The 15,935-nt window shown below is 40.8% G+C and overlaps 1 protein-coding gene across 3 annotated transcripts in view; it reads right to left on the reverse strand.

Annotated features, from left to right (window-relative positions):
• LOC122550062 (uncharacterized) overlaps positions 1–15,935 on the reverse strand; it is a 115,497-nt gene that overhangs the window by 89,244 nt on the left and 10,318 nt on the right. For all 3 annotated transcript variants that reach the window (XM_087987450.1, XM_043690537.2, XM_087987451.1), the window contains exon 3: positions 3,102–3,230. In XM_087987450.1, coding sequence (XP_087843576.1) covers positions 3,102–3,230 — 129 coding nt within the window. The remainder of the gene's footprint in view (positions 1–3,101; positions 3,231–15,935) is intronic.

Below are 15,935 nucleotides of genomic sequence, written 5' to 3' on the forward strand. Positions count from 1 at the left end.
ATTGAGAAACTGCGAGCATCATTCACGATATATTGACTCCTGGAATTGGGACGTCATTTACCAGCAGGGAACTGGAGTATTTCAGCACATAAACCTAGGGGTTTTGATAGGGTCGACAGTGAGAATCTTTTTCCACGTATGGAGTCAGCTATTACAAGGGGGCATAGCTTTAAATTAAGGTGGGGTAGGTATAGGACAGATGTTAGGGGTAGGTTCTTTACTCAGCGAGTCGTGAGTTCATGGAATGCCCTGCCAGTAGCAGTGGTGGACTCTCCCTCATTATGGGCATTTAAGCGGACATTGGATAGGCATATGGAGGATAGTGGACTAGTGTAGGTTAGGTGGGCTTGGATCGGCGCAACATCGAGGGCCGAAGGGCCTGTACTGCGCTGTATTCTTCTATGTTCTATGTTCTATAAGGGCAGCTCCACACCATCCATTGCCCAAATGGAGGGGCAGAAAAAGCGATCCAAAAGGCTTAAAGAAGCAGCCTACAGCATCACTTGGTAGCAAACTGTATAGGATCACACCTCACGCAACAACAGGGATAGCTCCATGATGAAGTTGCTGATGGAGAGATGACTCTGCATCAAGTTAAACCTGATATTCCCAGACCAGAGTGGGTGCAACAGCAGGAGAGCCAATGCCAGCTACGTGACTCCTCCAAGCGAGAACTATTTTCATTTGGGAGACAAAGTTTGGTGCTGCAATCATGGAAATGGCCCTTTATGGGTACAAGTTGAGGTTGATGCAAGGTCAGGTCATGTGACTTAAGTTCAGGTAGATGAGGCAGTCCTGAACAAACATGTGGGTCACATGAAAGCAGACCATGTCAGGAGAGTTTCCACCTCTTCTTCCGGCAGTAATGGTATCAAGGCTGCATCCATCTCGAACTCTGGAATTTCCTCAACACTAGCCAGAGAAGGAGAACCTACAGTTTCTTACAGCATTTTTGTCTGTTCTGAGGGGCCGGGTATGTTTTGCTGTTGCCCCATTTGCGAGGTAACAGCTTGTGAGGTATTGGCTTACCTACATTAACAAAATTTAGAACGTCCTTGGTCGGCCTCTGTGCGGTTATTTCAAAACGAAAGAACCTTAGTTGTATTTTTAGTTATCTGCAGGAAGTCTATGCCTCTATCCCTTGTGGGTAATGAGGACTGAGTGTATTCCTATCTCCAAATGGACTGACTTTACGCCCAGTATTTTGTGGCATCACAAGATTAATTTTAATACATTGATTTAATTTTGTTTTGTCACATGTACTCAAGTGTAGAAGCATAGGAGTACAGTAAGTGTACAATGCTACCACACAGAGCGCATCTTAAGTACAAAGACAACTCGGGACAAAGTAGTAAGAGAGAAACAAAGTTTAAAAATTTATACACACCAACTAGAAAAGTAGAAAAATAAAGAAATAAATTATAGTCATACAGTACAGACCCTTTGGTCCAACTCGTACATGCCAACCTGACATCCCAATCTGACCGAGTCCCATTTGCCAGCATTTGGCCCATATCCTTCTAAACCCTTCCTATTCATATACCCATCCAATGCCTTTTAAATATTGCAATCGGACCTGCTTCCACCATCTTGTCTGGCTGCTCATCCCGTATATGCACCACCCTCTGCCATTAAAACATAACCATTAACTTCATTGTTAATGAATAAATGCATTGAGGGAAAGAAATTGCAATTTTCAGATTACCATTTGCTTTGTTTTACAAAATGTTTTCACATAACCGGAGATATTGTACAGTTAAAAATCTATAATATAGTGTATATTGTTGGCTGGTTTGCTGCATTTTTCTTCAGGAAGCATTTAGCTTATTGAAAAAAATTCAGCTAAAATTAAAAATTCCTAGCTTCAGCCCCTCAAGACAGGAATTTAGTTCAATCAAGTGTAGAAATTATCTTGACAGTCCCAATTAAGTATTTCCTCTAGATACTTAGTGTCACTGTGGTTATTGAAAATATACATTTACAGAATTCCAATCAGATAGTAAAAAAGGGTTGAATCATTAAACTGAAGAATGATTACTCAAGAACTGCACTTACTTTCATGTCAACAAAACAACTTACATGAAATGTATCCTGTAAACGCATTAAGAACATGATAACCTTAACAATTATACCATTAATATGAAGAAATACTTTAGAGAATAAGTATATATTTTCTATTGAAATGTTTTCTATTTAAAATATTCCTCCTGTGATTTCTGTTTTCTGAATACTGTAACATTGAAACTTTCTTTCTCATTTTCAGATCCATGTCTGTAGTAAACCTCCACTTAGAGAAACAGATTGAATAGCTTTTCAATAGTCAGGAAATTAATGCTGCAACACATCATACCAGAGGAAGAGATATTTAATTAGTAATCACCACAAATTACCCTAACTGCAGACATTTATTTCAGATCTGTGTTTATTTTCACTTTTCACAAGCCCTCAAGAATACTCAATGTCTTTGCAAATTATCCATATGCAAACAGAACCTGTTGCAGATAATACTGAAAATGTCTTCATGAAGTAAGATTTAACTATCATGCCATGGTCCAAGGTGCTGAATGTTTTACTTTGCAATCTATACAAAATTACATGCCTCCAACCCTGATCTGACTTTTATTTTAACTTCACCCTTACTTTACACTTCCCCATTTATGTGTATTTTCCTGACCAAGACATAATGGTGACCTGCTCCATGATTTCTGACAAACCTGTTTGTGTCAGCCAACTGACTGAGAAAAACTTACAGAAAATTATAACTAGAGATTACCAATACTTCAATACTTAACACACAAGGATAACTGAACTTAGCAGCACCAAGATCTAGCTTAAACAGATCTTACACTGAATACTCTTATTCTGGAACTGCAGTACATTACCAGTGATATTTATCAGGTTCTTACAATTTCTCTTTCATCTGTCTACTTTATCTTATTCAATAAAAATGCAGTTATACTGTGCATTGTTCAATTTTAAGCATCATCACAGCTCACCTTGTAAGACATTGAATCATTTTACTCATTTAAAAAGGAAAGGAATACAAGTAAAATAATAGGATAAATTATTTTCAATTACTTCATAACATATTTCTACTTTACCTGATGACCGCCATATCTATGAGTGAGAGGCACAGATCCAGGTAGAATTTGTGCACCACTAACAAATCGAATAAACTCCTTGGTCTCTGTTATAGACAGATCTAAATCCAATAGGTCTTCCACAACCTCCTGATTTAAAAAAAAATACATATTAGTAATGTTTACTGCACATTTACAGAACCCTGTAATTCAGACCAAATTCTTAAAAATCTGGTTATGCATGCAAGTTTAGTCAACCACTTTAAATCAGTTAAGCTGAAACGAATTCAGAAGTAAAATATTCTTTTCCTAATTAAAGGGTGGTTATGGTACAATGGAATGTCCCTAACCTGGACCAGGAGGCCGCAGTTCAAGTCCCTTTTGTTCCGGAGATGTGTTATAACATCTCTGAACAGGGTGATTTGAAAATCTTATCTTAACTAAAATTATTCATAATAAGACTAATTTTTATTTGTTCAAAGGATGTGGGTGTCACTATCTAAACTAATATTTACTGCCCATTCATAATTTCCTTTAAGAAGCTATTGCCGAGCTGCCTTTGTGACCGCTACAGTCTGTGATATAGGTACACCCTCAGTGCTATTGTTAGATTTATCATAATTTGTAGTCAGGCACATTTATGATATACAAAGAGAAATAAATGCTTGTATTGGCACTGTGCACATAATCTTCTGAAGCTGGTTTGCAAAAAACACGAGCAGAACTGAATTAGTGTTGTTGCATTGTTCATTGTATCTACGTCCAAGACATGTGTGACTAGAATCAATTGTTCTTTCTTTTAATCAATTGTGTTAATCAACTTCAAATTCCTGTATTCAGTAACAGGAATGCAGTTAGATTCACTCAATATCATATTCCCTATGTCACTAAAAAGCTTTAACCTGCAAAACTACGAATAGTTTTCTTTTTAGAATAAACTATCCCTCCCTCTGCATACAATGAGTACAAACAAAACCTGCATCATATGACACGTATACATAATTTTTTGTTCATTATACTTTAAAAGTTCTTTAGTGTCCTGAATAATTATTTCAAAGGTAGAGGAAAACAGATTACCATTTTCAAACGGAACACACTTCAAGAGTGACATCCTGAACTATGATTATACAAACAATGATAACAGATTATTTTATTTCCTGTTTAAGGGTATTATAAAACATTTTATGTCATAACAAAACAATGTCATACACTATTCTGAAGACAGATCAGAATACTGGAATTTTATAAATCAAACATTTATCATTTCCCCAACAGCAAAGTGAAATTTGTCTTACTGAGTCACATGGAACAGAAACATCCCTGTTCCAATCTGAGCTGTGTGCAATTAGTGGTCAAGACTGAAACTACGCTAGCTCCCCATTTCTAGTACCATACCACTTTAGAACCCTCCGAAGGAAGCACTCCAATTTTTCAAATACCCAGCATATCAGAATAACTTGTCATTTTTCAGAACTGATTTTGGCCCACTCCCCAGCATGTAATAGCAGAGAACTCCTAACCCTCAACATCCTAAGTGCCGAACTGACTGTGCCAAGCCCCTGAACTGAGATCAGATACTGGCTTGACTAATCGTGGCTTGAACCATAGACTCAACAGTTGAGTGCTGTAAAAGCACATGAGGTCAGGCAGCATCTGAGGAACAGGAGAATCAATGTTTCAGGCAAGAGAACTTCATCAGAAAGGGTTTCATTCCCCTGGTCCTCAGATGCTGCCTGACCTGCTGTGCTTTTTCAGCACCCACTCTTGACTCTGACCTCCAGTATCTGCGATCCTCACTTTCTCCTAGTTGGCTTGAACCGCGGACTGTCTATAGTTCCCTTAATTTGACCACTGACTCCTCTTAGACATTGACAAAATACCATTTCGTTTAACCACACATAGTGTGTTTGCCACAAAAGCTGCTGGCACATGCTATTGGTGTGACATTGATATGCATGGTGCCATACAGGGCAACAAGTCTTACTCCCTTGACTGAAGACTGCTGAAGAAGGGCTTATGCCCGAAACGTCGATTCTCCTGTTCCCTGGATGCTGCCTGACCTGCTGCACTTTTCCAGCAACACATTTTCAGCTCCGAAGACTGCTGACAACCACGACAAGCTGTTTAGCTTTGATTCTGGCTAAAAGGCAAGGCAAGACAAAAGTTCAATGCTTTAAATTCTGAATGAGATGGCAAAGCACAAAAAGGCAAGGCAAAAATGCAGTGAGAATTCAAGGTGACACAGAATGTACATGTGCTAAGAAGCAAAAAGCCCTGAGTTGCACCCTGCTCTGATGCATGAAAAGGGTGCCTACCTTTGCACACAAAACACATTGAAAGATATCAGTGCACTCTGAAGGGCACCACTGAAGTGTGTAACTGTACTCTTAAGTGAGTCAGAGATGTGCCATCATGAATTGGAGAGTCTGAAGAATGTCCTGTGTCAACCTCTGCAGATGAAGGATGTGACTGATTGCTACCCATGGAGTATGCCATAAGATGAGGGCATCATTTACCAAGATGGAAGCCCAGAAGAGCAAAGGATAAGCTGGAGCCACCATTTCCAGAACTGTCACTGTCTAGTTTCTATCCATTATGCTGGTGAATAGCAAATTACATAAAAATGAAGCAAGAATGTGCTGTAATTGGATTTAATGCATGCAAATTGGATTCCCTCTGTTTATGAGTAAGATTTATAAATCACCAATCAAACCTGAGGTGCAAAATCAGATTTATTTTTCTTGGGGTCGAGAATCTCAATCTTTTCCAATCTTGCTATTTCTTTCTCAATTAACTTGCCGTGTTGTTCAAGAGCTAGAAAAATTCTACCTATCGTGTTACATTCTTTGAAGTGTCAGTACTGCAAGCAGAGTTTAAAATGCTTGCTGATAGTATTTCATTTCTAGTTCACACATCGCAAACTCTCACTACACTTTGGAGATGCCGGTGTTGGACTGGAGTGTATAAGGTTAAAGATCACACAACACCAGATTATAGTCCAACAGGTTTAATTGGAAGCACTAGCTTTCGAAGTGCTGCTCCTTGATGAAGCTCCGAAAGCTAGTGCTTCCAAATAAGCCTTTTAACTTCCCACCACACTGATTACCTGATTTCCCTAAGTAAACAAAATCAAATGCTTACCCAATTATCTTTTTGTTAACATTGCTTGATCTTGAGTTCCATTTGGTTTCAAGCACTAGATCATAATGACTTAATCTGAAAGTTGGATTAAGGCTAGCTCAGAGGAGGCTACATTATCATGGAGATGGATAGAATTTAAAAAGGTTGTTTAGCTTCAACTTACCTGGTTGCATGTTTGCTGGGAGAAGTTAATTGTGGTTTAGAGCTAGGTGAGTTCTGAAAAGGTAGAGGTGGCACAAGTTACAAGTGCCATCGTTAGCAGACTCGAGGCAGTTAAGGCACAGGGAAAATCCCAAGAAATAGTGACTCTTTGCAGCGGGAAAAGGTTGGATGAAAAAGAAACCTTGGGAGTTACTTGTAGTCCAGTGCAGCTGAGAATAGGTTGAAAAAAGTTCACAAGCAGTACTTACATGATGCAGCTGAGAAAGATTACAGCTTAGAGAAATTCCGCAGGATGTCAGCTATTTGATTAATGCTGAGATTTTGCCAGGAATGAGACATTTGGGTGTTGTCTCAGAAGTCATGGAAACTTAATCTTGAGAGAAGAGACAAGGAATAGGAAAACAAAAATTAGCTGAGTTTTCCATTCTTTATTGATGTTCACATACCTATGCTTGAAAATGCTAATCACTATCTTACTCAAGAAGAGTTAAAACTTGAACAAGAAAAGAGAGGACCACCATGGTCCATAAAATCAACACTGATTAATGCCTTCAGGAGACTGTTAAGTATTCAAGTGCTGAAGTCACAGAAGCAGCAGAAGACAGGTAGGAAAACCAATAAAATGACCCATGGAATATTAGTCTTAATTTCATGGGGACTAAAATGAAAACAGTATATGGAGCAAACCTCGAGTATGATATGTAGTTCCAGGCTGCAAAGCTCAGCATAGATAAGAATGGCTTTGGAGATGGCGCACGACAAGTTTAATAAAATGATAAGTTAAATTATGGCTCTGCTGTTCAGAAGGGTGGGAAAAAGAGTAGAAAGGCTATAGTCATGGGGGATTCAATTGTAAGGGGAGTAGATAGGCAGTTCTGTGATCGAAAACGAGACTCCCAATGTATGCTGCCCAGATGCATGGGTCAAGGATGTCTCGGATCAACTGCAGAAAATTCTCAAGGAGGAGGGTGAACAGCCAGTTGTCGTGGTGCATGTAGGCACCAATGATATAGATTTTAAAAAATGGGATGAGGTCCTGCAAGAAGAATTTAGGGAGTTAAGAACCAGGTTAAAAAGTAGGACCTCAGGATCACTATCAGTTCCACATGCTAGTCAAGAGTAGGAATGATAGAATACTCAGGATGAGAGATGGTTCAGTGGGGAGGGGTTCAGATTTTTGGGACATTGGACCAGTTCTGGGGGAGGTGTGACTATTACAAATTGGATGGCCTACACCTGGACCGGACTGGAACCAATGTCCTTGGGGTGCTTTTGCTAACGCTGTTGGGGAGGTTTTAAACTAATGTAGCAGGGGGATGGGAACCAAATGGAGGTGGTTAGTGGACAGGACGGAGGAGTAACTAAAGCCTGTAAGGAACTAGATAATAAAGTCAGCGTGACTAAGAAGAAGAGTAGGCAGGAAGTGGAGGATGAACGCAGAGGGACTGGTAGTCTGAGGTGCATTTGCTTTAACGCAAGAAGTATAGCAGGTAAGGCAGTTGAACTTAGGACTTGGGTTAGTACCTTCGAGTATGATGTTATTGCGATTATTGAGACGTGGTTGAGGGAAGGGCATGATTATCAATGCTTCAGGCGAGATAGAGAGGGAGGTAAAAGGGGTGGAGGAGTTGCATTACTGGTCAAAGAAGGTATCACAGTTGTGCTGAAGGAGGGCATTATGGAGGACTCAAGCAGTGAGGCAATATGGGCAGAGCTCAGAAATAGGAAGGGTGCAGTAACAATGTTAGGATTGTACTACCAGTCTCCCAACAGCAAATGTGACATAGAGGTAGAAATATGTAGAGAAATTGTAAATAGATGTTGGAGCAACACGGTGGTGGTGATAGGAGATTTTAATTTTCCCAACATTGACTGGGATTCACATAGTGTTAGAAGTTTAGATGGAGCAGAATTTGTAAAGAGCATCCAGGAGGGTTTTCTATAGCAGTATGTAAGCAGTCCAACTTGGGAAGGGGCCATACTGGGCCTGATGTTAGGAAATAAACCGGGTCAAGTGATTGAAGGTTCAGTGGGTGATTACTTTGGGAATAGTGATCACAATTCCATAAGTTTTAGAATAATCATGGACAAAGAAAACAGTGGTCCTAAAGGAAGAATGCTAAATTGGGGGAAGACCAACCACACCAAAATTCAGCAGGAGCTAGGGAATGTAGATTGGGAGCAGCTGTTTGAAGGGAAATCCATATTTGATATGTGGGAGGCTTTTTAAAGAGAAGCTGATTAGAGTTTAGGAGAGATATGTTCCTGTGAAAATGAGGGATAGAAATGGCAAGATTAGGGACCAATAGATGACAAGTGAAATTGTGAGACTAGCTAAGAGGAAAATGGATGCGTATATTAGGTCTAGGCAACTGAAGACCAACAAAGCTTTGGAAGAATATCAGAAATGTAGGACCAATCTGAAATGAGGAATTAAGAGGGCTAAAAGGGGTCATGAGATATCCTTAACGAACACTGTTAAGGAAAATCCCAAAGCCTTTTATTCATATATAAGGAGCAAGAGGATAACTAGGGAAAGGGTTGGCCCACTCAAGGACAAAGGAGGAAAGATATGCATGGAGTCACAGAAAATGGGTGAGATTCTTAATGAGTACTTTGCATCAGTATTCACCGAGGTGGGGGACATGGCGGATGTTGAGGTTAGTGATAGATCTTTGATTACTCTAGGTCAAGTCAGCATAAGGAGGGAGGAAGTGTTGTTATTCTAAAAGGCATTAAAGTGCATAAGTCCCCAGGTCCAGATGTGATCTATCCCAAGTTACTGAGGGAAGTGAGAGAAGAAATAGCTGGGACTTTAACAGATATCTTTGCAGTATCCTTGAAAAGGGGGGAGGTCCCAGAGGACTGGAGAATTGCTAATGTTGTCCTCTTGTTTAAGAAGGGTAGCAGAAATAATCCAAGTAAATATAGATCTGTGAGCCTGATGTCAGTGGTAGGGAAGCTACTGGAGAAGATACTAAAACATAGGATATTATACCCATTTGGAAGAAAATGGGCTTATCTGTGATAGGTACGATGGTTTTGTGCATGGAAGGTCATGTCTTACAAACCTAATCGAATTCCTTGAAGAAATGACAAAATTGATTGATGAGGGAAGGGATGCAGATGTCATATACATGGACTTTAGTAAGGTGTTTGATAAGGTCCCCCATAGTAAGTTGATATGGAAGGTGAAGTTGCATGGGGTCCAGGGTGTTCTAGCTAGATGGATAGAGAACTGGTTGGACTACAGGAGACCGAGAAGTAGTGGGAGGGAGCTTCTCAAAATGGAGACCTGTGACAGTGGTGTCCCACTGGGATCTGTGCTGGGACCACTGTTGTTTGTGATAGATATAAAAGATTTGGAGGAAGGTGTAGGTTGAGTAGCAGATAGTGAAGGGGACTCAGAGAATACAGCAGAATACAGATAGATTGGAGAGTTCGGCAGACAAATGGCAGATGGAGTTCAATCCAGACAAATGCGAGGTGATGCATTTTGGAAGATGCAATTTCAGAGTTAACTATACAGTAAACGGAAAAGTCCTGGGGAAAATTGATGTACAGAGAGATCTGATGTTCAGGTCCATTGTTCCCTGAAGGTAGCAATGCAGATCAGTAGAGTGGTCACAAAGGCATATGGCATGCTTTCCTCAATCGGACGGGGTATTCAGTACAAGTGTTGGCAGGTCATGTTACAGGGTAAAAACAATGACTGCAAATGCTGGAAACCAGATTCTGGAGTAGAGAGGTGCTGGAAAAGCTCAGCAGTTCAGGCAGCATCCGAGGAGCAGTAAAATTGACGTTTTGGGCAAAAGCCCTTCATCAGGAATAAAGGCAGAGAGCCTGAAGGGTGGGGAGATAAGTGAGAGGAGGGTGGGGGTGGGGAGAAAGTAGCATAGAGTACAACAGGTGAGTGGGGGAGGGGATGAAGGTGATAAGTCGGGGGGGAGGGTGGAATGGATAGGTGGAAAAGAAGATAGGCCGGTAGGACAAGTAAATGGAACAGTGCTGAGCTGGAAGTTTGGAACTGGGGTGAGGTGGGGGAAGGGGAAATGAGGAAACTGTTGAAGTCCACATTGATGCCCTGGGGTTGAAGTGTTCCGAGGCGGAAGCTGAGGCGTTCTTCCTCCAGGCGTCTGGTGGTGAGGGAGCGGCGGTGAAGGACGCCCAGGACCTCCATGTCCTCAGCAGAGTGGGAGGGAGAGTTGAAATGTTGGGCCACAGGGCGGTGTGGTTGATTGGTGCGGGTGTCCCGGAGATGTTCCCTAAAGCGCTCTGCTAGGAGGCGCCCAGTCTCCCCAATGTAGAGGAGACCGCATCGGGAGGAACGGATACAATAAATGATATTGGTGGATGTGCAGGTAAAACTTTGATGGATGTGGAAGGCTCCTTTAGGGCCTTGGATGGAGGTGAGGGAGGAGGTGTGGGCGCAGGTTTTGCAATTCCTGCAGTGCCAGGGTGGGAGGGTGGGTTGTAAGGGGGGGGCATGGACCTGACCAGGTAGTCACGGAGGGAACGGTCTTTGTGGAAGGTGGAAAGGGGTGGGGAGGGAAATATATCCCCGGTGGTGGGGTCTGTTTGGAGGTGGCGGAAATGTCGGCGGATGATTTGGTTTATGTGAAGGTTGGTAGGGTGGAAGGTAGGCACCTGCACATCCACCAATATCATATGGAGGTCATGTTACATTTATATAAGACTTTGGTTTGGCCACATTTGCAATACTGCATACAGTTCTCTTCGCCACATTACCAAAAGAATGTGGATGCTTTGGAAAGGGTGCAAAGGAGGTTCGCTAGGATGTTGCCTTATATGGAGGGTGCTAGCTTTGAGGAGTGGTTGAGTAGATTAGGATTATTTTCATTTGAAAGGAGGAGGCTGAAGGGGGACCTGATTGAGGTCTACAAAATCATGAGGGTGGACAGCAAGAAACGTTTTCCCCAGAGTGCAGGACTCAATTACAAGGGGTCATGAGTTCAAAGTCAGAGGGGAAAAGTTTAAGGGAGATATACATGGAAAGTTCTTCACACTGAGAGTGGTGGGTGCCTGGAATACATTGCCAGCGGAGGTGGTAGGGGTGGGAACGATAGCATCATTTAAGATGTATCTAGACAGATACATGAATGGGCAGGGAGCAAAGGGATGCAGATCCATAGAAAATAGGCAGCAGATAGCAGATTTAGATAGAGGACATAGACTGTTGCAGGCTTGGAGGACCAAAGGGCCTGTTCCTGTGCTGTAATGTTCTTTGTTCATGAGAACAGACTCCACAGACTTATGTGTAATTGTGTATATAAGTTTATGTGAGTTATCAAATTTGGTGTGTTTAACATGCTAGCAGAAAAAGATGCCACAGACAGTCAGAGAAAAAAATTCCTTTGATGGGAGTTTCCAGAGAAAGTGGCATACTTTCAAATTAGAGTGAAACCAACAACAGGTAATATCAGGAAAGCATTTTATTGCAAACTGTTGTTGAGATTAATTGAAAATATAAAACTAAGATGAGCTAATTAAGTTAAGATACAGTTCACTCATTATCTAAATTGAATGATGGAACAGGTTCAAGGGCCTGAAACACTGCAACATTTTATATTATGAAAATGCAATGTTGTTCTTTTAAAAACTGATAACAGTGACAACGAAAATCACTTAATAATAGACATGTTGAATAGTTACTTTGCATCAGAAGCAGCTGTCTGGTGAATGTTAATTTATTTAAGTCTTCAGTTTAATAATCTAATAAATTGAGGCATGGAAGGGCATCATCGTCCTGTACAAAGCAAATCATGCTTCATCTGGGAACCACAAGATTGCTGCCCCTGTCCTGGAAATGATGTGTTCAGGCAGTGTCAACAGCTAGGGCTGATCAAAGTTTTAGAGCATGACCAACAATTGGCATCAATTGTGTTGGATCTGCAGGACTGAAAGTGTCCCATGAATCCGTCTTGCTTTCTGACCAGTATTTAGTTGAGAATGGCAGGTTGTGTACAGCCAAATCCATGACAGTGAGACTGGGCCAGCTGTGGGCAGAAGGAAGACTAGGAAAGTAATAATGATAGAGGGTTTGATATTTAGCAGGAGAGAGAACAGCATTTCTGTGGTGTCAGAAGTAAATACAGGATAACATATGCCTTCCTGGTGCCAGGGACAAGGATTTTATTGGTGGCTACAACAAACTCTGAGGGAGAAGGGCAAACAATTAGAGGTTGCAGTCCAAATCAGTACCATCAATATAGATAAAAGATCCTACAGGCAAATTTTAGTGAGCTAGGAAATGAACTAGCAAGCCAGATCTCAAAGGCAATAATCTCTCAAATTATTCTTGATGTTAGGTGTTATTAAGCATAGAAATTAGGACAGATCAGATGAAAGCATGATGGTTAGATGATGCAGGAGAGAGGTCTTTAGTTTCTTAAGATATTTGGAACCTATTCTAGGGCAGTTGAGACCTACATGGGTAAAATAGGTTCTACATTAGCACAGGTAGGATCAATATCTTTGCAAGGCATTTTGCTAGTGCCACAGTGAAGGGTTTAAACAAATTTAGATTGGGTGGGGAAGCAAGATTTAAGATTAGCAAGGGAACAGCAAGGTGCATGAAGGACTAGAAAAGATAGCCCTGTATTAAGACAACATGAGATTTTAATGAGGAGAATGTAAGAGAAAATGTAGTAATCTCTAAACAAAGTTTATTCTGTATAAACGTGAATGTGTGGAATTTGGTAAATAAGGTTAATGAGCAGCGTAAAAACATAAAGGGCGTGATTTTCCTCTACCTGAGGTGGTGAGAATAAATTTGATGGTTTGATTGGACGAGAGTTGAAAAATCAGATTCTCACCATCAAGTGAATCTGATTCCTCAAATTATCAGACACAGATGATGGAAGCTTATTTGCATGTATTTGCATCTCATTAATTACACAATTTGGGAGTACTGTATTAATTTTCCCTTTGCATTTAGATTATCCCTGATTTGAGAAACTCAGGCAGGGGAAGTGGTGATGTATTGCATATCACTAAGCTAGCAATCTCATTCCTGATGAAGGGCTTTTGCCTGAAACGTCGATTTTCCTGCTCTTCGGATGCTGCCTGGCCTGCTGTGCTTTTCCAGCACCAATCAATCTAGACTCTGATTTCCAGCATTTGCAGTCCTCACTTTTGCCAAGCAACCCTGAACCCCAGACATAGGCTCAAATCACACTATGGCAGATCATGAAATGTAAATTCAATTGAAAAAAAAAATCTCAGGAGTGACTGAGAAACAGTTTCTGGGTCACAGTCAATTGGAATTAGAGACAGAGACAGAAATTCACTCCATATAGAAAAGAATAGTTTAGCTGGACTGCTGAAAAGGCATACTACACAATCAGAACACAGGAAGAAATTCTAGAAATCAGTAGGTACAGCAAAGTGTTGGGGTTAGGGCTCAAGAAAAGTTTCGGGAAATGTGGGAGCTCAGAAGAGGCCATGCGCCACTAGTGGAAAATACAATAATGAGTGAGGGTGAAGAAAACCCACAAGCATTATTTGCTTTTTGCAACTGATCAAAATTTGAGCTCAGGCAAAAATCTTAGGGCTTGGTGAAATCTGCTGTTTGTGAACATACTGGAGTTGTGTCTGCAAGAACAGGGGTGCAGTTTTTGAAACCCAGGGGAACACACACCCATATAAAGGAGCAGCCTTTGAGAAGATTTCAAGACCAAGTCATCAAAGATGAACAACTGGAATCCATTATGAAGTTTTCATGAGATTTGTGACCAACAGTGTCAGTAATGTTTGCTAAGAAATCTGTGGGACCTGTCTTGATCACATTCACCATTTGATGTATTTGACCATACTGTGTTACCTATATTTGCCTCATGTAAGTTTGGGAATGTTACAATCTAAGTTATATCTATCTTCATAGACAAACCATGTTTATCAATAATCTTTGCAGGTTTGTTTAGGTTTTAATTGAAATGAAGTACTCATTCTTTGTTGACTAAAGAAACCTGGCTGAATTATTTCTAATGCTAAGCCAGACAGAGACGAAGACCTACGTAATTAACCAGAATGAATCAGATCCAAGTTCAGTTATTCTGCCACTTGCAGTCCTGAATGGCTGTGGACAATTAAATAACTCAATCGAGGAGGACCAAAAGCTCTGCAAGTGTTAGAAATCAGAAATAAAAATAGAAAAAAATGTCTGGTAGCAACTGTGGAGAGAAATCAGAGCTAATGTTTCAGGACAAATGACCCTTCCTCAGAACAGGTCTGAGCAATTTTTATTTTGGTTACAATCGAGGAGGCTGCACAAACATCTCCTTTGTGAATGATGGGAGAGCTTGCTACATCAATGTAAAAGCTAAGGTTAAAGCATTTGACACAACTTTCAGCCAAAAGTGCTGAGTGGATGATCAGGTCAGTCACTTCCAGAGGACCCCAGCATCACAGTTGCCAGAGTTCAACCAATTTGAATCACTTCACTTCATATGAAGAAACAATTGAAAGCACTAGATGCTACCAAAGTATAGGCTCTGACAATAGTATTGAAGACTGGAGTTCCAGAACTTGTCATGCCCCTAGTGATGCAGTTACAGTACCACTACTTTGGCATCCACCTGATAATGTCAAAAATTGCCCAGTTATGCCTTTACACAAAGCAGAACAAATGCAACCTGGCCAATTACTGCTCATCAGTCCATTCTTCAGCATCAGTAAAATGATGGAAAGGGTCACCAACAGTGCTATCAAACAACATTTGTTAATAATAATCTGCTCAGTGACACTCAGTTTCGGTTTTGCCAAACTGTTCCTGAACTCATTATAGCTTTCATTCAAACATGAACAAAAGAGCAGAATTCCAAAACTGAGGTTAGACTGCCCTTGACTTAAAGACCACATTTGACCCCATGTTGCATCAAGGAGCCCTAGCAAAAGTGGAATTACTGTTGACTGGAGTCACACCCTGATGTTTGTGACTTTTAGAGGTCAATCATCTCAGCTCCAGCACATCAGTTTAGGAGATCCAAAAGGTAGAATCTTAAGCCCAACCATCTTCACCTGTTTCATCAATGATCTTTCCTCCATCACAAGGTCAGAAATAGGAATGTCCACTGATGATTGCACAATGTTCAGCACTGTTCTTGACTCCTTAGATACTGAAGTCGTCCTTATTCAAATGGAGCAAAACCTAAACAATATCGAAGCTTGGACTGACAAGTAGAAAGTGACAGTTGTGCCATATAAATGCCAGTCAATAACTGTCTCCAACAAGCGAGAATCTAACCATCTTCTCTTGACATTCAATAGCATTACCATTGCTAAACCACCACTATCAACATTATGGGATACTATTGACAAAACCTGACAGTACTAGCCATATAGATACTATGGCTACAAGAATAGGTCGGAGGTTAGTAAATCCTGCAGCAAATAATTCAGCTCCTGACTCGCAAATCTGTTCACTACCTACAAGGTCTTAATCACAAGTGATGGAATATTGCCCATTTGCCTGGATTGCTGCAGCTTCAACAACACTCAAGAAGCTTGATGCCATCCAGGAAAATGCACAAA

The sequence above is a fragment of the Chiloscyllium plagiosum genome, unplaced genomic scaffold (assembly GCF_037043375.1).
Source record: "Chiloscyllium plagiosum isolate Xiang-an unplaced genomic scaffold, Cpla_swu_hap1 HiC_scaffold_5, whole genome shotgun sequence".
In the NCBI taxonomy this organism is placed as follows: Eukaryota; Metazoa; Chordata; class Chondrichthyes; order Orectolobiformes; family Hemiscylliidae; genus Chiloscyllium; species Chiloscyllium plagiosum.